This window comes from Capra hircus, chromosome 22, assembly GCF_001704415.2.
Source record: "Capra hircus breed San Clemente chromosome 22, ASM170441v1, whole genome shotgun sequence".
Lineage (NCBI taxonomy): Eukaryota > Metazoa > Chordata > Mammalia > Artiodactyla > Bovidae > Capra > Capra hircus.
In genome coordinates, this window is record NC_030829.1 from 13,197,056 (window position 1) to 13,223,513 (window position 26,458).

At 44.3% G+C, this 26,458-nt stretch overlaps 1 protein-coding gene and 1 long non-coding RNA gene across 6 annotated transcripts in view; one reads left to right on the forward strand and one right to left on the reverse strand.

Annotated features, from left to right (window-relative positions):
- LOC102191468 (zinc finger protein 621) overlaps nucleotides 1–3,041 on the forward strand; it is a 25,818-nt gene extending 22,777 nt beyond the window's left edge. For both annotated transcript variants that reach the window (XM_018067110.1, XM_018067109.1), the window contains exon 5: nucleotides 149–3,041. In XM_018067110.1, coding sequence (XP_017922599.1) covers nucleotides 149–1,113 — 965 coding nt within the window. In that variant the 3' untranslated portion in view covers nucleotides 1,114–3,041. The remainder of the gene's footprint in view (nucleotides 1–148) is intronic.
- On the reverse strand, nucleotides 1,531–26,458 carry LOC106503413. 4 transcript variants are annotated; one of them, XR_001297088.2, is made up of 4 exons: nucleotides 26,258–26,456; nucleotides 26,060–26,171; nucleotides 25,463–25,596; nucleotides 1,531–1,628 (listed from the first exon to the last, which is right to left on the reverse strand). It is a non-coding gene; the product is annotated as an uncharacterized LOC106503413 (long non-coding RNA). The 4 variants fall into 4 exon arrangements; XR_001920003.1 differs by lacking the exon at nucleotides 1,531–1,628 and adding an exon at nucleotides 14,361–14,709 and having other exon boundaries at nucleotides 26,258–26,458; XR_001297089.2 differs by lacking the exon at nucleotides 1,531–1,628 and adding an exon at nucleotides 22,070–22,333 and having other exon boundaries at nucleotides 26,258–26,458.

Genomic DNA, 26,458 nt, shown 5'->3' on the forward strand with positions numbered 1-26,458 from the left:
TTTTCTCTCTCATCCTCCTTAATGGAAGCTCATAACCATCTCATGGGATATTTTTGGAATATCGCATCCTACAAGAGAAAACCAGGACCACTGCATCCCGTTTCCCTTCCAGTTCAGTAACGAGGAAACTTGTGGTTTCTTTGGTCAGGTGGTGAGAGGGGCATCAAGACAGAAGAGCCAGCGGTAGAGCAGCAAGCCTCCGAGGGCACAGAGGCCCACGGCAGGCCCGTGGGAGGGCCTCTCACGAACGGGTCTCAGCACTTGGATTTTGAAAGCAAGGCAGTGTGGCAGACTATCAATCTGAACCCGAATCTGATACTTCGAGGTGGCATGAAATTCTACAAATGCAAAGAATGTGGGAAGATCTTCCGATATAACTCACAGCTCCTTAGGCATCAGAGTAGGCACACTGGGGAAAAGCCCTTCAAGTGCAAGGAGTGTGGCAAAGCTTTCAAGTCCAGCCAGAACTGTATCATACATGAGAAAAATCACATTGGCAAAGGACCCTATGAATGTAAGGAGTGTGGCAAAGGTCTGAGTTCCAAAACTGCCTTGACCCAGCATCAGAGGATCCACACGGGGGAGAAGCTCTATAAATGTAAGGAGTGTGGCAAAGGTCTGAGTTCCAACACTGCCTTGACCCAGCACCAGAGGTTACACACTGGGGAGAAGCTCTATAAGTGTAAGGAGTGTGGGAAGGCGTTCACCCAGAAGATCACTTCCATTCAGCATCAGAGAGTTCACACCGGAGAGAAGCCCTATGAGTGTAAGGTGTGTCGAAAAGCCTTCAAGTGGTATCCCAGCTTTCTTCAGCATCAGAAAAGGCACCGTGTGGAGAAGCCCATCAAGGCTTTCGGGCCGCCCCTGCTGCGTCCCCAGGGCCCCTCTGCATCCTTGGCTCCCGGGTGTCTCCCAGGCCCGGGCTCTGGTCCTGCTGTGGCCGTGGCCTTGCCACACGCCGTCCTCATTCCTGCCTCCGGGCCTGTGTTCATGCTGCTGCCCGCCTCCGGGGTTCTTTCTTCCCCTGTCCAAGTAGTTCGTGTTTTACAGGGTCTTCCTCCTGCTGTGAAGCCTTCCCCAGTTATTCTGACCCCTTCTCCTCACCCCCCGTGACCTCTCTCTTGGCACTTCTCTGGCTGTTACAGCAGATCTCTAACCTACCTTCAGCTTGATCTGTAGCTTTTACACTGTACTTGTGTTCCAGCTATTTGAGCATAAACCCCATTGTAATCGAGATACATTTAAAGACTGTGTTATATACAATATATTCGCTTCTGGGTAGAAAATGGAAACACTTGACTTTCGTATTGGTCCCTTTCAGACTTGAACAGTAATGACCGTATCTGCATCATGGGGCTGCTCGTGGGTGAAGTGCCGGTAGGACGCTGTGGTGAATTAGGGATGTTTCAGAGAAGATATCCCCATGTCAGGCCCCTGTGATGTGAGAGAAGCTGCCTGGGAGATACAGGAGGCATGTGAGATCTGTCAGAGTTCAGAACTGGCCTGAGTTTCCAACCAGGGCCTTTAGAAATGAATGCAGGTGGTTCAGTGGTTGAAGGTTCATGGTGTCTTCATGCAGTTGAAGTTGGGTTGCCTTTGACACAGACCATTGAGGATCTCATACGTCTCTGAAAAAAATCATGTAAAATAACCAGTTAAAAAACATGTATTGGGCCTCACGGGTGGCTCAGGGATTAAGAATTCACCCCTAGTGCAAGAGAAATGGGTTCAGTCCCTGGTCCAGGAGATCCCACATGCTGTGGAGGAAGTGAGCCCCTGTGTCGCAGCTACTGAGCCCACCTGCCTCAGCTACTGAAGCCCGAGAGCCCTGGAGCCTATGCTCTGTGACAAGCCGCTGCCGCAAGAAGCCTGTGTACTGCAACTAGAGAGTGGCCCCTAATTGCTGCAGGTGGAGAACAGCCTGTGCAGTAAAGAAGACCCAGCACAGTCAAAACAAGGAATACATGTACACAGTGATCGCAATTATTTATCTGATTGATAGCAGTCATGTCTTGAAACATGGAAGGTGTGTGTTTTTTAAATCTTTAGTTTTGCTCTTGATATGCAGTTGTTTCCTTTTAACTTTGGTTTCCTAAGCACACATACACCAAAGCATTCGTCTTTGCTCCACCCATTGTGTACATTTTTCTTGGTGGCCGTTCTGGTTTGCTGTTGGCCAGTGTTGGTTTCTGCATTTCCTTTTCTCCAGATAGCATAAATTATGAGTTTGGCAAATTACTAAAGAAATAGGAGCAGATGATTGGGGGAACTCTGAACATGCCTGTGTAATGTTTTTAAATTTTTATTTATTTATTTTTGTTGGTACTGGGTCTTCATTGCTACACTGGGCTTTCTCTGCTTGTGGTGTGTGGGCTTCTCATTGCAGTGGCTTCTCTTGTTGTGGAGCACGGGCTCTAAGGTGTGTGGGCTCAGTAGTTGTGGCATGTAGCCTTAGTTGCCCCATATTATGTGAAATCTTCCCAGACCTGGGAGCAAACCTGCAGTCCACCAGGCTCCTCTGTCCTCCACTGTCTCCTGGAGTTAGCTCAAATTCTTATCCATTGATCAGTGAGGCTCTTTAACCATCTAATCCTCCACCTTCTCCTTCTGCCTTCAGTCTTTCCTAGCATCAGGGTCTTTTCCAGTGAGTCAGCTTAGTATCAGGTAGCTGAATTATTGGAGCTTCAGCTTCAGCATCAGTCCCTCCAATGAGCACTCAGGGTTGAGATCCTTTAGATGGACTGGTCTGATCTCCTTGCAGGTCAAGGGACTCTGAAGAGGTTGTGACAGGTTAGTGAAGGAGAACTTTGGATTGTTCTTGCTTTTGACTTTAGATGAGGTCTTTTATAACTATGCAAAGGACTATGTGAAGTAATTCCTGGGAAAAGAACTGAGTTATGCATTACAGGCATACCTTATTTTATTGCACCTCATTATATCTGTTTTGCATATACTGTGTTTTTTACAAATTGAAGGTTGTGACAACACTGCATTATCGGAAAATGGCTAAGATATTTTAGCAATAAATAATTTTTAATTAATGCTGTTCCTCCTTTTTTTTGGACATAATACTATTACACACTTCACAGATTGTAAACAACTTTTACATGCACTGGGAAACCAAAAAATTCACGTGACTTGCTTTCTTGCTGTATTTGCTTTATCATGGTCCTCTGGAACCAAACCCACAATATCTCCAACATGTGCCTTCCTAGCACTGTTGTGCTGTGCTTAGTCACTCAGTCGTGTCCGACTCTTTGCGACCTCATGGAATGTAGCCTGCCAGGCTCCTCTGTCCATGGGGATTCTCCAAGCAAGAACACTGGAATGGGTTGCCATGTGCTCCTCCAGGGGATCTTCCCAACTCAGGGATCAAACCTGAGTCTCCCACATTGCAGGCGGATTCTTTACCATCTGAGCAACCAGGGAGCCCAAGAATACTGGAGTAGGTAGCCTTTCCCTTCTGCAGGGGATCTTCCTGACCCAGGAATTGAACTGGGGTCTCCTGCATTGCAAGCGGATTCTTTCCCAGCTGAGCTACCGTGGAAGCTGGTAAAGTATTAGCACAAATTTAAAGTAAATCCTTAAATGTTTATGGAAGGGGCCATATGTTTTTTTAAAGTTGTTTTTCTATCTACATGTTTCTCCATTGCAATTAGTGCTTCTTAAACTTTACCATGTGTCTCAATAACCTGGTATAGAAAGAGTAATTTTCTGGCCTCTCAGAGATTGTGATTTTTAAAACAATGTTTTATGAGAGTATAGTTGATTTACAATGTTGTGTTAGTTTATGCTCTACAACAAAGTGTCTGATTGTGGATATCCATGGTGATGCCCAGACCTTTAGTGTGGACCATGCTTTGAGAAAGCTGCCTTGAGCAGAAGATGTCTGGTGGTGTACATTGATAAAGGGCTTGCCCTGTTAACTCAGTGGTCTTCAGGAAAGAGACCTCTAAAAATAGTTTGGGTGGTGTCACTTTAGAAGGAGAGAGAAAAGCAAGTGGAATTGGTCCATAGGGAAGAAGAGGGAAGGGGAAAGAGATCTGATGTGGCCTGTGGAGAGTCCTTGAGTTCTCAACTGCCAGGAGGTGGACAGTGGCTACTTTTTGCTGTTTTTGTGGCTTCTTTGCATGTTGACTGAAAGAGTGAGAAAATATTTCTTCTTATATAAAGTTAATACACTTTAACAACAGCCCTTGGGTTGAAGAGAACACAAAGTGGATGCTGCAGATGAGTTGAACTGAACAACAGAAGGATGCGAGGTAGCAAGGTCTGTGGCATGCGACAGAAGGTGGGCTTGGAATAAGGTTTGTAGTCTTGGATGCATTCTTTGTGTGAAAAGTCACTCGGTCGTGTTCTGACTCTGCAGCCCCATGAACTGTAGCCCGCCAGGTTCCTCTGTCCATGGGATTTTCCACCAAGAATACTGGAGTGGGTTGCCATTTCCTTGTCCAGGGGATCTTCCTGACCCAGGGATTGAATCCAGGTCTCCTGCATTGCAGGCAGATTCTTTACCACTGATCCACCTGGGAAATTTGAAGGCTTTCAGTTCAGAGTTGGGGATGGTGGTAGTTGTGGGAACCAAAATAATTACCCCAAAACTAAAAACAAATATAGACCTTTTCCCCCAGTAAACTTAGCAGGAATAAGATACAACGGACTTTGTTAAAGATGGCCATTGAATATACCATTCACACCCTCCTGAAACCCCATTGAGAAAGAGATTAAAAATTAAGAGGCATAAACTCAGAAAGACAGTGAAAATAAGCTAATTATAACATTTTGGAAACTCGAAATTAGGTGAAGGAGTTATGACTGAGTACAGCTAAGAAAAGTCCTAAACCATGTTGCGGGAAGCTGAGCAGCGCCTCCATGTGGCAGAAAAGGTTAAGAAAGATTCAGGTAACTTTTGAAAGTGTGCTGCCAATGCAGGAGACCTGGGTTGGATACCAGGGTGGGGAAGATCCCCTGGAGAAGGGAATGGCTACCGACTCCAGTGTTCTTGCCTGGACATCCTATGGACAGAGGAGCCTGGCAGACTATACAGTTCATGGGGTCGCAAAGAATTGGACGTGACTTTGCGACTAACATTTTCTCCTTTCTGGAAGTGTAGGTGATGCTGGTGGGGTGAAGAACAGGAAAATCAACTAAAAGTCTTTAAGAAACACTGAGATTCCATGTCACTTCCCCACCCCTCTCTCCTTGGGAGCAGTGTAGCAGGAATTTTTGGTGTCAGGGCACAACAATAAATGTTAAGTCCTTCCCCCTGTAACCAAAACCTGCTCATCTCTTGAGGATGCTGCTTCCCAGCACCATCCCTCACATCACATATTCTGGATCCTCTTGCTCTGTGAAAGTTTCAGGCCATTCTTCACCTCTCACTTTGCCCCTAAACCTCCACCTTTGAGTCCTGTCATCAGGCTGGAACCTCTGGGTCACATGCCCTTTGTTCCTTGAAGATGTTAGCTCATCACCTGCTGTCCCTCTGCTCAACATCGATCTTGTCTTAATTCTTGGTGTTTTCAGTGGATGAGCCTTCCAACAGCTCACCTCTCATTTTCTTTCTTAACCTTTCATTTTACCTGAAACACTCCTTTGATCATGTCCTAGACCTCTTCATGATACAAAATCTCACCCCTCTGTAACCTCAGCACTTTAAATATCTTGCTCTGTGACCTGTCTTTCCAATTTATTCCTTTTAGAATCCTGATGCTAACAGTCCTTCAGCTCCCACTGTTCCCCCCTTTCACTGCTCTTCACTTCCTTCGTGCCTGTTCTTTCTTTATCCTGCTTAAAGTCCATGGTCAATTATGAGAACAGTTCCTCTACATTCTCCTTTAATGGCTTTGCCCTTTTCTGGCTTTGGTATATACTCCGTTGGCAGGACCCCATCTCTGACTAAATGTAGTTCTGTGCCTTCTTTGTGCCTGCATCCATGCTACCAAAAGTGGTCAGGGAAAAGCACACTGTCGTGGAATGATCCTGCTTGAGGTTCATGGTAAGTAACTTCGAGTAGGCCCTTAATGCCTCCTGCATCATACTGCATCTCCAGGGCTCCCTTCATTTTCCTGGACTGCTGCTTGGTACCTCTTCTCACAAACCTCCCAGGACCTCTTGCCCGGTCGTCACCAGCCTCAGCGGATAGATTCTGCTGTCTGCTGGGATAACTGAGCTCCAGGGAGTGGCTGTGCCTTCAGCCCTGGTGCCAGAATGAGGAGACACAGGTGGGGCCCTCCCTCATCTCTTCCCCTTTCCAACTTGCAACATCTAACCTCTTCCCACCCAGTTCTCATCTTGTCCTAAGGCAGCTCTGTCGCATTCAGCAACCCACTTCTACTTCCTAATTCTTGGTCAGTGTGCAGTTGCAGACAACAGAATCTTTTTGGTTTTTTTTCTTTTTTTGGCCACACCATGTGGCTTAGGATCTTAGTTCTGCAGCCAGGAATTGAACCTGGGCCCACAGCAGTGAAAGTGCAAAGTCCTATCCACTGGACCATCAGCCAATTCCCCAGAATCTATTTTAACATGTTTAAGCAGAAAGGGATTTACTACAAACCACTAAGTAGCTTACAGAATTCCCAAAAAGGAACCAAGCTGGGCTCTCACATAGGCAGATGCCCAGAAAAGGGACCAAGGACAGCACCAAGAGGCTCCAGTGGAAACCCAGCAGCTGCTGGTGCCTGCTGCTAGACTGGCACCCTCACCGCGCCGAAGAGAGGGGCTAGACCTCCAGGAGGCTTGCTACATGTTCTGAGAAAAACCAAGTGCATCCACATCCATTTGAGAAGGATCCTGACTATATGGTCTCATGACCTTTATTTCCATCTTCCAAGTTGTACCTGCTCAGTGGGAATTTGTTGTATGTGTACATCTAAGGAGCAAGGGCTTCTGGGAAATAGTTTTTGAATTCTGCCTCAGAAAGTGAGATTTGTAAGGTGGAGCAGTCCTAAAAAAAAGGGAAAGGATTTTCAAAACATTTTGGGCAGCTTTTTTAAAATATCAAGTATTCATTTCAGGCGTAGAAAATGACCAAAATCTCTGAAGAATATACTATATCCATGGGTAGGGAAGGTCAATATCAAGATTTCAATTTTTGCCAAGTGAATTTTTATGTTAAAAGTAATTTGAATCAAATTTACAAGGGAAGTTGTCTGTGTGTGCATGCACATGTGTACGTGTAGAGCCTCACAAATTGATTCTAGAATTTAGAGAGCAAAGGACAAGAATAGCTAAGACATTTTTGAAGAAGTTGGCTGACTTTGTGCTACCAGATATTAAATGTATTGATAATGAAAAACAACAAAACAAAAGCAAAACCAAAGCCGACCTAAACTTAACATACACTGTAATATGATTTATGTGAGTTAAAACATCAATTATCTTCCCTGGTGGCTCAGAGGTTAAAGCGTCTGCAATAGAGTGTTTAGAAATAGACACATTTTATACACAGTTATACAGATTTATGGAGAAGGCAATGGCAACCCACTCCAGTACTCTTGCCTGGAAAATCCCATGGACGAAGGAGCCTGGTAGGAGTCGGGCACGACTAAGCGACTTTACTTTCACTTTTCACTTTAATACACTGGAGAAGGAATTGGCAACCCACTCCAGTGTTCTTGCCTGGAGAATCCCAGGGACGGGGGAGCCTGGTGGGCTGCCGTCTATGGGGTCGCACAGAGTCGGACACGACTAAAGTGACTTAGCAGCAGCAGCATACACGTTTACACAAAGTACAGGATTATAGAGAAAATACAGAGTGATCAGCATCAGTGGCACAGGCTGAGAAAATATACTTCCTCTCCTCCTCTTCCTCCTCTATTCTCCTCTTCTTTCATTCTGTCCCACATTCCAGGAACCGTCTCAAATGCTGCCCCTCAGTGGTCCAACACTCCCCACCTTTGCCCTGTTTGTTTTCTGAAAGCAATAGTAGATATTTTGTTTCTAAAATATCTTGAATTAAAGATTCTCAAAGTGCTTTACAAAATGTGGTCTTTTTACACCTCTGTAAGTAGATCAGTACAAAAAGCTTATTTTATGGCTGTCCAGAAAGAAGTTATATCATTTGCTTTAAGGTAAAAATCATATTGTCTCATTAACTTTTTTAAGATTTGTTTATAGCTGTGCTAGTATGGATGTGAGAATTGGACTGTGAAAAGTTGAGCACCGAAGAATTGATGCCTTTGAACTGTGGTGTTGGAGAAGACTCTTGAGAGTCCCTTGGACTGCAAGGAGATCCAACCAGTCCATTCTAAAGGAGATCGGTCCTGGGTGTTCTTTGGAAGGAATGATGCTAAAGCTGAAACTCCAGTACTTTGGCCACCTCATGCAAAGAGTTGACTCATTGGAAAAGACTCTGATGCTGGGAGGGATTGGGGGCAGGAGGAGAAGGGGACGACCGAGGATGAGATGCTGGATGGCATCACCGACTCGATGGACGTGAGTTTGAATGAACTCTGGGAGTTGGTGATGGACAGGGAGGCCTGGCGTGCTGCAGTTCATGGGGTTGCAAAGAGTCGGACACGACTGAACCACTGAACTGAACTGAGGTCTTCATTGCTGTACTCTGGCTTTTCTCTAGTTGCAGCGAGTGGAGGCTACTCTGTTGTGGCGCACAGGCTTCTCAGTGCAGCAGCCTCACTGGGGTGGAGCAGGGGCTGTAGGCTCTCAGGCTTCAGTAGCTGCAGCTCGCAGGCTCTAGAGCATTGGCTCTGTAACTGTGACATGGGGGCTTGGTTGCCATGCGGCATCTGTGATCTTCCTAGAGCAGGGATCAAACCTGTGTCCTCTTCATTAGTAGGTAGATGCTTAACCATTGCACCACCAGGGAAGGCCCCAAGTCATATTATCTTAAAAGCTACCTAATATATAAAAGAATAACCGTGAACTTCCTGATGTTCAAGCTGGTTTTAGAAAAGGCAGAGGAACCAGAGATCAAATTGCCAACATCCACTGGATCATGCAAAAAGCAAGAGAGTTCCAGAAAAACATCTATTTCTGCTTTATTGACTATGCCAAAGGCTTTGACTGTGTGGATCACAATAAACTGTGGAAAACTCTGAAAGAGATGGGAATACCAGACCACCTGACCTGCCTCTTGAGAAATCTGTGTATGCAGGTCAGGAAGCAACAGTTCGAACTGGACATGGAACAACAGACTGGTTCCAAATAGGAAAAGGAGTATGTCAAGACTGTAAATTGTCACCCTGCTTATTTAACTTATATGCAGAGTACATCATGAGAAACGCTGGACTGAAAGAAACACAAGCTGGAATCAAGATTGCCGGGAGAAATATCAATCACCTCAGATATGCAGATGATACCACCCTTATGGCAGAAAGTGAAGACGAACTAAAAAGCCTCTTGATGAAGGTAAAAGAGGAGAGTGAAAAAGTTGGCTTAAAGCTCAACATTCAGAAAACAAAGATTATGACATCCGGTCCCATCACTCCATGGGAAATAGATGGAGAAACAGTGGAAACAGTGTCAGACTTTATTTTGGGGGGGTCCAAAATCACTGCAGATGGCGATTGCAGCCATGAAATTAAAAGACGCTTACTCCTTGGAAGAAAAGTTATGACCAACCTAGATAGCATATTGAAAAGCAGAGACATTACTTTGCCAACAAAGGTCCATCTAGTCAAGGCTATGGTTTTTCCAGTAGTCATGTATGGATGTGAGAGTTGGACTGTGAAGAAGGCTGAGTGCTGAAGAATTGATGCGTTTGAAGTGTGGTGTTGGAGAAGACTGTTGAGAGTCCCTTGGACTGCAAGGAGATCCATCCAGTCCATTCTGAAGGAGATTAGCCCTGGGATTTCTTTGGAAGGAATGATGCTAAAGCTGAAACTCCAGTACTTTGGCCACCTCATGCGAAGAGTTGACTCATTGGAAAAGACTTTGATGCTGGGAGGGATTGGGGGCAGGAGGAGAAGGGGACAACCGAGGATGAGATGGCTGTATGGCATCACTGACTCAATGAACGCGAGTCTGAGTGAACTCCGGGAGTTGGTGATGGACAGGGAGGCCTGGCGTGCTGCGATTCATGGGGTCGCAAAGAATCGGACACGACTGAGCGACTGAACTGAACTGAACTGATCTTGCTTAAAGAAAATATTTTGAAACTTCTATTACATGAAGCCCAGTTGTAGGGCTGGCTCATCTATTTCTCATAAATGAATCAGTAATGACTGTTATTTCTATCAATCTTTCTCATTTACAATGTGTGTTGTTTGCTCAGTCCTGTTGGATTGTTTGTGACCCCACAGGGTGTAACCTGCCAGACTCCTCCGTCCATGAGATTTTCCAGGCAAGAATACTAGAGTGGGTTTCCATTTCCTTCCCCAGGGGATCTTCCTGACCCAGGGATTGAACCCAGGTCTCCTGCTTTGCAGGCAAACTCTTTACCGTCTGAGCCACCAGGACTGTTACAGGAAATTTCAGTTGGCCACAATTTTCAACTTACCTCATTACCACATTCTTAAAGGACACCTTGAATTGTTTTAGTCATGACCTGTGGCTTATGGGATTTAGTTTCCAAACCTGGGATTGAACCCGGGCCCCTAGCAGTGGAAGTGGAGAGTCCTAACCACTGGCCCACCAGGGAATTCCCCTTGGATTTTAATAATGATAAAAACATCTACTTTACTGGCACTGTGTACCATTTAACATTTAAGCACAATGCACTGAAAGATTTTTCTATATCAGGTTTGTATTTTAAAAAACTCCAGAAATGGTAAATGACCTTGCTTCAAGACAGTGACTAGAGACAGAACTGAAGTATATCAATGCCCACTTTCAGCTGTAATCTTTACTTTGTAAGAAAAGCAGTCTCAGGTATAGCTGTTCTCAGTGTATCAAATAAATACATGGGATAGATGAATTTTTTCCTTGCCCTTGTTTTGCCAGCAATCTTAGCAGTTTACTTATAATTTGTTCTTCAGTGACTATTAGCAAATTGGTTATCTAAGGAATGAGTGAAGTTCATTAGATTCTGTCAGTAAAAGTGCAAATAATGAGTCTCAAATGTATAGGCAGCAAAAATGTGAAGCCAAATTGTGTCTGTTCCTCAGAAGGAGGTTTTCTTCATAGCCACTGTTCTGGGAACAGGGCAGTTTTCTTGTACCTTTTCAGCTCTCTCATTTTCCATAAACAAGACGCCTAATTATTATTATTTTTTAATCTTTATTTATTTGACTGCATTGTGTCTTAGTTGAGGCATACTACACCAATCTTCATTGCTTCAAGTGGGACCTTTCACTGTCATGCACAGAATCTCTACTTGCAGCTGGAGAGCTTAGTTACTCTGAGACGTGGGATCACAGCTCCCCAACCAGGGACTGAACCTGTGAACCATTGCAAGACAGATTCTTTACCACTGGACCAGCAGGCAAGTCCTGATGCCTAATTATTTTATGAGCAGTTAAGAAGAGGTGCCTACATTATCTCCACTTTTAATATCTTGACCATATAAAGTGGCTTTTAATTTTTTTTTTTTCTAATTAGAAATACATGCTTTGGAGCAAAAATCTTGCCTGGAAAAATACCTAGGGCTGAATTTCACTACTTTTACTGCTTTGGTGAATTAGACACGCGCGGTGAACGTGCATGCATCCATGAGTTACAGGCATGCATGCTCTGTCACAGAGCTCTTTTCAGTTGGCAGGAAACAATGTGTATGTCCTAGAAACAAATGATCTGTAATATCATGTTCAACAGCTGCGTGATACTGCACTGCATGGATTTCTCTTGTTCCTGGTACTAATATCTTACTATTGAATGTTTAGGATATTTCCATTTTGAATCTCTCTAAATACTTAGATGAACACCTAGTACATATGTGATTGACACAGTTATGATTTATTATTTTTTACCTCATTCCATTTAAAAGGAGTGGAATATTTCTGTTAAACTAAAGGCCTCTTTGATACCCAGCCCAAGCTTGTCCTGCTCACTGCACAACAGGCCAGTAAATTAGGAGATGAGTTGTTGGAGCAAGGAATAATGACTTTAACTGGAAAGCCAGCAGGCCAGGAAGATGGTAGACTAGCGTCTCATTGCAAAGAACCCTCTTCCTTCTGTCAGAATTTGGGCTTCTGTTACACAGGGAAGGGGGAGGGCTCACTGCAGTGCCAATGGGCCAGGGGGACCCGGCCCTATTACACCTTTTGTTCTTCTGTTTCACTCTTACTATTTCCCCAGAGCTACTCTATAAATAATAAATGGCACTGCTTTTCACGTTGAAAAAGCCAGCATCGGTGCTGCTGTCCGAGGGACGCTGGAGGCAGTCATGCCGTGTGCGGCCTTGCGCAGGTTCTCTGTTTGTCTCTGTGGGTTATTAGTCTCTCCCCTGTCACTCAGCAACATGTTCCCTCATGACCATTGTGCTTGAGGTATATTACTAGAGGATTCAGGAAAGTAAGGGAGTAAACCAAAAAGAGAAATATTTAGAGCTCAGGAAATGGAGGATCCAGTATTCACAGAGTAGTGGAGGGATGGGAAGAGAGTTGTACACATGTCCTAGGCAACAGCCCGTTTGAATTGAGTAGGACGATGAAATACTGTGGGGGTTAGGCCTCCAGGAAAAAAGGACAATAATATTCTAATTCCAGGCACATCATTATGCACTGTCAGAACACCAAAGATAAAAGGACCTAAGCGCTTCTGCGGGTGTGTGGGAGTGGGGAACAGGTCACATGCATCAAGGCAGTGGGGTCGGAGTGACACGAGACGGCTCAGTGGCATCATGGGGTGCTCCCAGAGAGTGGGCGGCGCCTGAAAAGTTCTGAAGAAAATTATTTGCAACCTGGAATTCCATCCCTAGCCAAACTGTCCATCAAAAGTGAATTAATGCAAGTAGAATGCTAAGTGCTAACTATAAATGTACTGAGAGTACTGAAACTAAATCACTTTCTGACCATTATAATCAAGGTTGGTTCAGGTAAGAATCAATGGGTGCTCAGTCTAGGGGGAAATTTAATGAAGATCAGAATATTTGTATAGTCTTCAGTGTTTCCCCATGGAAGCTTATTAGTTGCAAGAGAAATCACAAAGTATCTACAAATTGCACAGCACCTTGACTGTATTAACAAAATTAACACCACCAAAGAGGGGCATTCGGAGACTGTGTCCTTCATACGTGATGGCCTGAGAAAAGCACATCGCTTGTGGGTATCCTAGTAAGGGATGATCATCCCGAATCTAATCACGGGGAATCACCAGGCAAGCCCAGTGTGCTGTATTTCTATTCAAAAAGGTGATTCCGTGTTCTTTTAAAAATGTGTCATAAAAGACAAAGGCTGAGAAGGTATTCCAGGTTAAGTGTGACTGTAGAGATATGAAGCTAAATGCAGTACCTGAGTGGATGGTCTATTGAAGGAAAAATAAACTGCTATAAAGGAGATTATTGCAACATTAAAATATAGACAATAGATTAGACACAAATTGGATCAATATTAAATTTACTAAAGGCTAACAGTATTGTTATTATGTAAGAATATTCTAAGGAAATATACACACAAATATTTATGGATAGAGGGCCATGATGTATGAACGTTACTTTTGAAAATTATTTAATTGGAGGCTAATTACTTTACAACATTGTAGTGGTTTTTGCCATACACTGACATGAATCAGCCATGGGTGTACATGTGTCCCCCATCCTGAACCCCCTCCCACCTCCCTCCCCATCCCATCCCTTTGGGTTGCCCCAGTGCACCGGCTTTGAGTGCCCAGTTTCATGCATCAAACTTGGATTGGTGATCAGTTTTACATGTGGTAATATACATGTTTCAATGTTATTCTCTCAAATCGTCCCACCCTTGCCTTCTCCCAGAAGGCAAAAGTTTGTTATTTATATCTGTGTCTCTTTTGCTGTCTCACATATAGGGTCATCGTTACTCTCTTTCTAAATTCCATATATATGCATTAATATACTGTATTGGTCTTTTTCCTTCTGAATTACTTCACTCTGTATAATAGGCTCCAGTTTCATCCACCTCATTAGAACTGATTCAAATGTGTTCTTTTTAATAGCTGAGTAATATTCCATTGTGTATATGTACCACAGCTTTCTTATCCATTTGTCTGCCGATGGACATGTAGGTTGCTTCCATGTCCCAGCTATTGTAAACAGTGCTGCGATGAACACTGGGGTACATGTGTCTCTTTCAATTCTGGTTTCCTCGGTGTATATGTGCAGCAGTGGGATTTCTGGGTCATATGGCAGTTCTATTTCCAGTTTTTTAAGGAATCTCCACACTGTATGAACATTACTCTTAAATATTTCAGAGAAAATGATCATCTCTCTCCATCCATCTACCCCTCCCTCCCTCCCTCCATCCATCCATGAGAGAGAAAGAGGAGACAGAAAAAGAAAAAGCAGATATTCAAGAGTATGGAACAAAATGCTAGTAACAGGTGAATGTGCATAAAAGGTAACACAAGTTTCATGTAACTATTCTTAGAACTATTCTATAAGTTAGAAATATAAAAAAAGTAATATAAACATGTTTTCAGACATCCAAGGACCAAATAGTTTAACTATCATGTTAAAAGATGTGCTTCAGAAAAATAAGGAAGCAATGTAGAAAAAAGCTACAGATGATCTAGGAAATTGGAAATCCAGCACAGGAGAAGGAGAAAAGGAAGCCCCAGTAAGGCAATAGCAATCAGTCCAGATTGGAACAGAAGGATGAAGCATGGCGGGGGAGAGATCTGAAAGAAAAAAAAAACAAAAACAAATGGGACTGAGAGATTACTTGAGATTACTTGGAAGTGTTTGAGTGTTCAGAAAATTATTGTTTCTCAAATCTGTAGGAAAATTTGGAAAAAAAATAAGGGGCAATACAAAACAAAGCAAATTTCAAAAGAAAAAACAAAAAATCCAGGCAACTATGAAGTACAGGAAAAGCCAAAAATTTAAGAAAGAAAGAAAAGGTAATCATAAAACACACCATGACTTATCAGGTATTTAGTCATGATAAGTAAACATTGCATTTTTATAATCAAAATTTGTGATAAATTGGGAGAATGATAGAGTATAGTGAGACGTAAAAAATTACATCCTCAATGATCACCATCAGAACTCAACAGATTATAAAACAACCCTGTGAAGAGCAATGTAAACGTACGTGGCAGCTGCTGTTGTTTGCCCACAAAACAGCCAATCCATTTGTTCCTCCTGGATTTTGCTCAGCATTTCCCTCCTTCCACTGGCCATGTGTAGCAGGGGCATCCCCAGAGGGGAAATGCTGCTTGGTCCAAGTTGATCATGCTGGGCCTATACCCCTCTTTTTACCAGCCAGGGCATGGCGGTGTGCTGTAGTTCTAGCTGATGACACACTAGGGAGGGCTTTTCAGGGGTTTCAAGGAGTACATTTTACAATCTTAACGAAAGACGCACATAGCAAGTGGCCTTTAGGCACTGTCATTTCTGGATGTGGTGTTCAGAGCTCCTGAGTCATCGTGTGAGCCCCATTCACAGCACCTTCTCTGTGGTGCTCCTCATCAGGAGAAGCTGTGCTGTGGAAGACAGCACAACTGTCTTCCTTCTGGGTTTCCGTCCCAGCCAGAAAAGCACAAAGCCTACACTGCATCTTCTCTCCGTCTAGTTAATGTCCTCCTCATTTGACTTTCTACCCACTTTGAAACCCAGGTACGTTATGGAGACATTGACAAACAAGCTGGCAGAGACCTTCAGGGAACACCAGCCGACCCAAATTGAAAAGGCTGTTTTTTAGACTCGATACCATTCAATGCAGGAGGGCCCCCAAGTGGTATATTAATAGCAAATGCCTATTTTAAAAGAATTTTTTTAGCTTCAAAGAGATTTTTATAATGATAAGATAATTATATCACTGCTGTGCTGTGCTGTGTTCGACTCTTTACAGCCCCATGGGCTGTAGCCCACCAGGCTCCTCTGTCCATGGAATTCTCTAGGCAAGAATACTGGAGTGGGTTGCCATTTCCTCCTCCGGGAGTCTTCCCAATCCAGAGATATAACCCGAGTCTGTTGAGTCTCCTGTGGTGCAGGTGGGTTCTTTATCACCAAGCCTCCTGGGAAACCCATTTGTATCATTAGTAGTTCCTTTTAATTTCTTGGGCAAAATTTAGTGGGTGAAGAATCAAGATAAACTTGTATTTCCTCTTGGAGGTACTTCACATGGGTAAATGAGGCCACATATTTGAAGGTTAAGGCCTGGCTCTCAGCAAAGAGCCCATGGATGGCTCTGTCTGGCAAGGCCATTGCTGGTATACAGACAACTGGAGGTCCATGAAGTGAAGTGAAGAAGTGAAGTGAAGTCGCTCAGTCGTGTCCGACTCTTTGCAACCCCATGGACTGTAGCCTACCATGCTCCTTCGTCCGTGGGATTCTCCAGGCAAGAGTACTGGAGTGGGTTGCCATTTCCTTCTCCAGTGGATCTTCCCAACCCAGGGATCGAACCCGGGTCTCCCGCATTGCAGGCAGACGCTTTACCATCTGAGCCACCAGGGAAGGTCCATAGCTTAGGTTAAATATGCTCATTGGTCCATCTTATTGGGAGAATATCAGTTCAGTTCAGTTGCTCAGTCGTGTCTCTTTGTGACGCCATGGACTGCAGCACACCAGGCCTCCCTGTCCATCACCAACTCCCGGAGTTTACTCAAACTAATGTCCATTGAGTTAGTGATGCCATCCAACCATCTCATCCTGTCATCCCCTTCTCCTCCTACCTTCAATCTTCCCCAGCATCAGGGTCTTTTCAAATGAGTCAGTTCTTCCCATCAGGTGGTCAAAATGTTGCAGTTTCAGCTTCAGCATCAGTCCTCCCGATGAATGTTCAGGACTGATTTCATTTAGGATGGACTGGTTGGATATCCCTGCTGTCCAAGGGACTCTAAAGAATTTTCTTCAACACCACAGTTCAAAAACATCAGTTCTTTGGTGCTTAGCTTTCTATATAGTCCAGCTCTCACATCCATACATGACTACTGGAAAAGCCATAGCTTTGACTATATGGACCTTTGTCGGCAAAGTGATGTCTCTGCTTTTTAATACACTGTATAGGTTTGTCATAGTTTTTCTTCCAAGGAGCAAGTGTCTTTTAACTTCATGGCTGCCGTTACTATCTGCAATGATTCTGGAGCCCAAGAAAATAAAGTCTGTCACTGTGTGCATTTTTTGCCCATTTATTTGCCATGAAGTGATCTGTGGTAGTTAAGTTCCATAAAGTCACTGTGAACACTGAATTAGCAAATATAGAAGAACCCTCTCTCTCAGGGGAAATATAGGAGTAAGTTTCTGTGAGACTCTGGCCATAGTTTTGTCAGCTAATAAAAACATGACCTTATTTTATGTGTGTTTTATTTTAAAGACAAGTTATTTAATATACATCATTGATTCATCAGTACTGAACTCATGGCCAACAGTATCATAACTCATGCCTGAATGAAGTTTATCTAACAGATGTATTTTCTCCATAAGGCGCATCACAGCCTTCTTCCTTTTAAGAACACTGGATTGCGTTTCAGGACATAACTCCGGAGCCATCCTAAGTGGTGAAATTACTAACAAAAAGTGGTACAAAAGTGTGAACAGGTGACATTAAATAGACTACAGAAAGGGCATTTGTGTATAGCCTGAAGGATGAATCAAGAAGGCAGAGTCCCCTTGATCAGCCTCATCTAGGAATATGCAGGGTGGGTGACTCAAGGCTTTTGCCATTCTTCACATATCTGTGAATGACCACAAAAACACTGAGGGTATTGATTTTGGGGTTACTAATCAATTTTGTGAGTACAGAGATCCACAAATAGAGAACCTGTGAATATTAAGGATTGGCTGCATGCATGTCTTAAATATAAGAATTATTTTAAAAACATAGCTTCAATTACCATTTTTGCTCCTAGAGTCCTTAACATTACAGACTAGCCATCAAAATTCACATTTTCCCAACTGTCTTATTAAAGCATCATTATGAATCTGTGGATTTAATCATAGCTGGCATGTTTGAATTCATTTGCAAAGATTATCATGATTCATTTTATTATTTATCCTCAGTATTATTACCCATGCTCAGACTGTCCCATCTTTGGCCACTGGGAGTTCTGTTTGTCCAGGCAGCACTGGTTTCTTTTCATGAGAAACGGTCTGTAGAGACCCTGCTCCGGGTGCTCACTGCTGTCAGCACTGTCAGTTTCCAGTGGACAGAACTGGGAAACACAGGAAGCACCTGTCTGTCTGTGTATCTCTCTACCTATCTAGCTAGCTATCTAATCAGTCATGAAATACATCATGATTTGAACCTATGCTTCCATTTAAGGTTCTGGATTATATGATTTTTACTCAGTTCTTCTAATACTTGTATTTCCTCTTCCCGTACCCAGAATCTTTGTTCTCAGAAACATGAATGATAAAATATCATGTAATTTTTCAGTAGTTTTATCTGACTTTGCATTACCCATATGACAGGTCTAAAATAGCAGAACCAGAGTAATATCATTACTGAAATCAGTTACTCTGTTGCTGTTTTTTAAAATTGGAGGATAACTGCTTTACAATATTGTGTTGGTCTCTGCCATACATGAATATGAATCAGCCACAGGCGTACACATGTCCCCTCTTTCTTGAACCTTCCTCCCACCTCCCACTCCATCCCATCCTTCTAGGTTCTCACAGAGCGCCTGATGTGAGCTCCCTGCATCGTACCCCAAATTCCCACGGGCTCTGTTTTACATATGGTCATGTACATGTTTCCATGCTGCTCTCTCAACTCGTCCCTCTCCTTCCCGCACTGTGTCCACAATTCTGTTCTCCGTCTGTGTCTCCACTGCTGGCCTGCGAATAGGCTCATCAGTACTATCTACAGTCCTTTCTGTACTTAGGATGCATCCCACTGGGGGAGCACAAATTCTTATAGCTTCTCTTTGTGTAGTTTTGCTACCAAAATGGATACACAGTTAGGTTCACTTATTTCATTAATTTTTTTATATTTTGGGATTAATATTTTAAATTTTAATGTTGTCTTAATAGATGTAAAAGAATTTTATCCTATAGAGAACCCTTAAAACCTATTTGTGGTTTATTTGTCCATGAAAAAATAGAATTAAATCTGTATATCTTTATATCCTTTATTATAGAAATAGTAGTATACACATTTTTCTGCACTTAAGAAAAACCACTTTAACAATGTATCTTGGAAATTACTCCATAGTAGATGGAGATACTCATAATTACAATATAGTTATATACTACTCTGTCATAAGGATGTGCATAATTTATTCAACCAGTCCCAGATTGTGGCATTTTAGTTGTTTTCTCTCTTAGCTATTATAGAGTGTCCTTATACACCTCTCTCTTTTTAAAGAAAGATTTATCTATTTATGACTGCAATGTGATTTTTAAAGATTCATTTATTTACGGCTGCGCTGGGTCTTTGTTGCTGTGCGTGGGCTTTCTCTAGTTGCAGTGAGCAGAGGCTACTCTTTAGTTATGGTGTCCAGACTTCTCATTGCAGTGGTTTCTCCTGTTGCAGAGCATGGGCTCTAGGGACCGTGGGCTTCAGTAATTGCAGCTCACGGCTCTAGAGCACTGGTTCAGTAGCTGGGATACACAGGCTTAGATGTCCCTTGGCATGTGGGATCCTCCTGGACCAGGGATCAAACCCATGTCCCCTGCATTGGCAGGCAGATGCTTTACCTCTGAGCCACCAGGGAAGCTCCATATATCTCTTTTATATTTGCCAGTATATATTTGAAATAGATTACAAGAAGTATGATTACTGAATCAAAGGGTAAAAGAATATATAATTTTGCTAAGTATCTTCAGGAGAAGGCAATGGCACCCCACTCCAGTACTCTTTGCCTGGAAAATCCCATGGATGGAGAAGCCTGGTAGGCTACAGTCCATGGGGTCGCTGAGGGTCAGACACGACTGAGCGACTTCACTGACTTTTCACTTTCGTGCATTGGAGAAGGAAATGGCAACCCACTCCAGTGTTCTCGCCTGGAGAATCCCAGGGACTGGGGAGCCTGGTGGGCTGCCATCTATGGGGTCGCACAGAGTCGGACACGACTGAAGTGACTTAGCAGCTTAGCGAGTATCCTCAGCTTCTCTTCCGTACAGGTTATTCTATTTGCATTCCTCCTGTGTGCAGCCTCTGTGTTCAGTCACTTTGTCTCCGACTCTTTGCCACCCTAGGGACCGTAGTCCACCAGGTTCTCAGTCTCTGGGATTCTCCAGGCAAAAACACTGGCATGGGCTGCCATGCCCTCCTCCAGGGGATCTTCCTGACCCAGGAATCAAACTGGTGTCTCCTGCATTGCAGGCAGATTCCTTACCCACTGAACCACCTGGGAAACCCCTGTATTCCTTCTAGCAATATGTAAAGGTACTGGTTCTTCCAAAGCCTCATCAAGAGTGTACTGTTGAACTTTTTGAGTTTTGCTCATCTTTTGGAGAAGTGAGAAACTGTATCTCAGTATAATTTGCATTTCTGTTATTATTGCCCAACTTTTTGGAGGAAAATACAATGTATTGGTAACATATAAAATAATACATTTCATAGAAACCCTAATCTCCTTCTTTCTTAAAAAGGTAATGTAGCTGCACCAAATCAACATTTCCAGCTGGGGTGACTGAGTCCAGCTGTCCACGTTAGATGGGTGTGTGGTTCCTGTTTTAATACAAACTCCACTCTGCCCTCACTGGATTATAGAACCTACCTTTCCCTGTCAGTGTTCGATCTGCAGCCCATCCCTTGACTTGAAAAGTAGGTCTAACGGTTATCTGTTGCCAGAAAATGCGGCACCACGAGCATCACTGTCACAGAACCGCGGTGGCCTCTATCACACTGAGCGTTTGTTGCCCTGCCTCTGGGGTGGCTGGCTGGGTGGCTGTGCTGATGTTAGCTGGGCTCACTCACATGTCTGAGGGTTTGGTTAGCTGTCAGCTGATCTAGATGAGCTTTGACTGGTTATAGAGCCACACACAGTGTGATCCCGTACATGTGAAGTGTAGCGTGTACTGGGTGGTGCGCTCTTTGTCCAGATGCCACTCATGCAGGAGCCCTCACTGCTAGGTTTATGGGGGGCTACGCCCCCCTTAGAGCCACGTGCCTCGTCCCCTGACGACCCACCCCCAGCGCTCTAGCCTCAGACGCCTGCTCGCTGTAAGGACTTTTGCTTCTACCAGGTCCTTTGGCTCTGTCAGAGACGGGAACATGGTCTCGTCTGCTGAACCATGTGGTAGGGCAGAAGGACGGCAGTAGCAATGCTGACGAGAAGAAGGCTGAGCTCCCAGGGAGAGGGATTCCTGTCAGCTGACCACGTCAGGACTCAGACTGCAGCTCTTCCCTGGGTCTCCAGCCTGCGGGCCCACCCTGCAGATTCTGGACTTTCCAAGCCTCCACAATTGCATGAACCAATTTCTTTCTTTTTTATTATTGGAATGTAATTGCTTTACAATGTTAATGTTGTGTTCGTTTCTGCTGAACAATGATGTGAATCAGCCATATGTATACATACATCCCTCCCCACCACCCACATCCCACCCCTTTAGGGCATCACAGAGCACTGAGCTGAGCTTCCTGTGCTTTATATTAATAGCAAGTTCCCACTAGCTATTTATTTTACACATGGTAGTGTATATGTGTGTCAATCCTAATCTCTCAATTCATCTCCGCCACCTCCGCCCCGTGTCCAAGTGTCTATTCTCTACGTCTGCATCTCTATTCCTGCCTTGAAAATAAGTTAATCTGTACCATGTTTTTAGATTCCACATAAAAGCAATAATATGCAATATTTGTTTTTCTCTTTCTGACTTACTTCACTCTGTATGACTGACCCTAGGTTCATCCACACATCTACTAATGACCTTATTTCATTCCTTTCAGTGGCTGTGTAATATTCCATTGGCTTCCCTGGTAGCTCAGCTGGTAAAGAATCTGCCTGCAGTGTGGGACATCTGGGTTCAATCCCTGGGTTGGGAAGACCCCTGGAGAAGGGAACAGCTACCCACTCCAGTATTCTGGCCTGGAGAATCCCACGGATTGTATAGTCCATGGGGCTGCAAAGAATCAGACATGACTGGGCAACTTTCACACACACACACACATGCATGAGTTTCTTTAAAACTTTTCAAGGTGTAGTTTTATTTACTCTTGGCTGCACTGCCCTCTGTTGCTAGCTGTGGCTAACAGGGGCTACTCTTTGTTGCGGTGAGGGGGCTCTCACTGCAGTGGCTTCTCTTGTGGAGCACGGGCTCCAGGTGTGAGGACGGACTTCTGAAACGGTGATGCACAGGCTTGGTTGCTCTGCAGCATGTGAAATCTTCCCAGACCAGGGACTGAACCTGTGTCCCCTGGATTGGCAGGCACATTGTTATACACTGGGCCACTCGGGAAGTCCCTGCGTGAGCTAATTTCTTAGGCTCTCTGTACACACACACCCTGATGGTTCTGTTTCTCTAATACAGAATGTTAGTGAAGGAAGGACTTCAGCCTGCATTGTTGCTTGTTTCCTTCTAAGGCAGTTTAAGAACAAATATGCTTCACCATTGTGAGAATTCATTTCCTTCAGTTTTACACGAACAGATGACTATTCCTCACATAAACAAAATGCTGCCTTCATTTCTTGTCTATTATAACTCTATTCTTAGGATTCCATCCCTTCTCGTTCCATGTTGCACTCTGGAGATTTCTGGAATTAACTGACAATGTGTGGTCTCAGCGCCAGATAAGTGTTCTGTAATCCCTAGGTTTTTCTCCTGGTGGGTTGAATGGGGTGGTGAGAGAGTAGGACTGATGTAAAAGAAGTCTTTTCACCCTGCCACAAACCTTTAGAGGCTCTTTGTAGTTATACCCCTCAAAGATTTAGACCTTCCCTAAGCTCTGTTTATTTTCAGAAACTGTCCTGGGTTCCAAGGCAGGTTCCATTCAGGCCAAACCCAATAAAAAGGATGGTGCAGTCATAAGACTACATTGAACCATTTTGTCTCATTGAACTTACTAGAATTTGGTTACTTATTTTTGGCTGTGTGGCATGTAGGATCTTAGTTCCCTTTCAAGGACTGAACCCACCCCCTGTGCATTGGAAACCCAGAGTTTTAACCACTGGACCACCAGGGAAATCCCATTAAACCTAGGAGGATTTATACTCAAGTCTCTGAGTCTTAAAATTGGGAGGCTCTGTGTGTCTTGGATATTCTGAGTTTTGTACAAATGCCACCACTGACACACGGGCCTGACTCATCCTCCAGGATCCCTGAGCGCACACGAGAAAGATCTCAGTAGCCAGACTCGGAAAAGGAGAGGATGAGAGGACCCAGCAGGCAAGCTAGACTCTGCGTTCAGCGGCACAGGCTGGGCTGCTCCTCCTCCTATCACATTATTCTGCACATATTCCACAGAGTGTTTGTTCTAAACGTCCTCTGATTTGGCAGAGGCACCTTGGCATCATGGGGAACTGGCATCTGGGAGAAGCACTGAAGGTGCTTTGCAGTGGGGACTGATTTCTTAAATGCTCATAAATTCTGCACGCTGTGCATAGAACCAAACACATCACAAACACACGCTCTGAAAACCCTCTTATGAATTCTTTTTAATCTGTGCCTGTGCAGAGAACACGGGCGTCATCTGAAAAACAATCACATGGCCTCCCAAACCCACAGTGGGATGAATGAGGGACTGAATGGGCTTGACTCCTCCTATCTGGAATCTCTCAATCCCCAGGTTCCAACATTAAAACTCACTAGTGGCAGTGGAAACCACTCCAGTGTTCTTGCCTGGAGAATCCTAGGGATGACGGAGCCTGGTGGGCTGCCGGAGCCTGGTGGGCTGCCGGCTGTGAGGTTGCATAGAGTCGGACAAGACTGAAGCGACTTAGCAGCAGCAGCAGCAGCAGCAGTAGCAGCAGTGGGGGTGGAGGGATGAAGGGGAGAAGGGGAAAGACTGATGTGAAGAAGGTGAGGAAATACATCTACCACAGCACAGAGGTTTGACAGAGAGTCAAATATATCTGGGTTCAAATCCAATTCCTACTGCTTACCAGCTGCATGACCAGAGGCAAGTCACCCAAATCCCTGAGCCTTAGCTCCCTTATGTGTACAAAGAGGGTAAGAGCTAACTACCTTGGAGAGTTGCTGGCAGGCTAAGATCATGATTGTGAAGAACACAGCACACAGTGGGTCTTCAGGAATGCTAGCTTCCTGACAGCTTTTCTTAGATGAGCGCTCGGAGAAGTCAGGCCTGACTTGGCTTCCCCTTTGACAAGCAGTTATGGCAGGTGTGGATGTGTGTCCACCCAGGTGGGGTGTGTTTGAGGAAATGTGGTTTGAGGTGAGATGAGATTATCCCGGCAGAAGATACCTTTGTCTACGGAGAGGACATAATTTTCAGAAGATCCATTTAATTGCATGAAGTGGAAGCACCTGTAAGTACAATTTTCTGGGGGCTATAAAACCACATCAGTTTCTAAAGACAAAGTCTACCTACAGGTAGGTCTCCTGTGCAAATTATTCACACTTGTCTTTGGGGGCCGTGGAATTTAGAAGATCTTGGAAGACGCTGTTCGGATAGTAGATGGTAGAGCATGAATCTAGGAGGGACAGGAGGAGGGCTGCAAATACCATGAAATCAGGCAGTTCAGACAACTGCTAGGGAAACACAGGAGGACTGAGGAGTGCAGCAGAGGCAGTGGGCTGTGGAGGCAGGGAATTCTCTGTAATGTTTCCATGGTATTTAAAATGCTTTTCAGCTCCCAGGAGAAACTGTACAGATGTTGGTTAATAAGCTTTTCTAGCTCCGTGGCCTCTTATTACATCTAAACTTCTTTAGGTTCAGTATTCTCATTTGTAAAATGGGGAATGTAACTACCTACGTAAGAAATGAAGATGAAAAGCAATGATGCTTATAAAGCCTTAGCACACTTTCTAGCACATATTAAGGTCTCATAAATCTTAGTTAGGATACAAAGACCTTTTAAAGTGACTAGTGCAACATAACAATGAATATGAATTGACTGCAACAAATTTATACATTTTAAAACATATTAGTTTTTCCTTTTGGATTGCTGTTGCTATCTAGCTGTTTCTGTTTGGTTTCAGTATTTATTTATATGTGTAAATACAAAAGGGAGCTGGGCTGGAGCAATGTGAAGCAGATGCTTAACTGCAGGAGAATCTGAGTATACAGTGTGTGAAAGGCCCCCCTCATAGGGCTTCCCAGGTGGCAATAGTGGTAAAGAACCTGCCTGCCAGTGCAGGAGACATAAGAGACATGGGTTTGATCCCTGGGTCGGGAAGATTCCCTGGAGGAGGAAATGGCAACCCCCTCCAGTACTCTTGCCTGGAAAATCCCATGGACAGAGGAGACTGGCAGGCTACAGTTCATGGGGTCGCAAAGAGTCAGACATGACTGAGCAACTGACCACTAAAGGTTCCATCATAGGGCATCTGAAACAGCAAAGGAAAAGTCCCTGGATAGCACAGTACCTGCGGCCACAGGAGAGAAGCCATTCCTGGTTCAGTTACTATCCTGGACCCCTGTCATTTAGTTGCACGAACTGAAGATGCCTTTGTAATTAAAACCTTCCTGGATAGAGGTGCTGAATTTCTCCAAGTTGGGCCTGGAACACACATACAGGTATATGGTGGGAAAGGGCTCTAAGAATAAATGCTAATAGCTGTTTTCCTAAACTGTCACAGGTTGGAGCCCCAGCAGGGCTTGTATCTCTAAAAACAACACAGTTACAAAACAAAACAGACTCACAAGCACTTATTTCGTGCCAGACACCACCATAAACACTGTGCCAATCTGTGAATTCATTTAATTATTAAACTTCAACAGCCCTGTGCTGTGGTTACCACCATCATACCCATATAACAGACAATGAAACAGGCAAAGCAACTTGCTGCTGATCCCCAGTTAATGAGTGGTTCAGCCAGGTTTCTGGAACTAGCTAGTTGACGCTCTCAACCCGTACACATTTGGCCACTGAAATGGTGGGCACTACTCTTCCCATTTCCAGTTCTCCCACAGCGGTGTAGACACAGGGCCCAGGCCGCGTGGGCACATCTGGAGCAATGTACCTGTTATCTGGAATGCCAGCCATAAGTAGTGTACACCTCCTGGGAAATCGTCAGGACTGGAACCATTCAGCTGCTTGCACCGGATTCCCAGGTGGACCAGTGGTGAATTATCCTGCAAATGCAGGAGACACGGGTTCGATCCTTGGGTCTGGATGATCCCCCGGAGGAGGAAATGGCTACTCACTCCAATATTCTTACCTGGAAAATTCCATGGACAAAGGAGCCATGGGGTCGCAGAGCCGGACACTACTGAAGCGACTTAGCACACAGCACATACCTGGGCCCAGAGGCCGAGATCTGAGTAGATTAAGGGGTGCCACGACATCCAACCTCTAGTCAGCTCAGCGGCTGTAGCACAAGCGCGGAGGGACCAGCCCTTAGTTCTGTGTTACCGCGCCC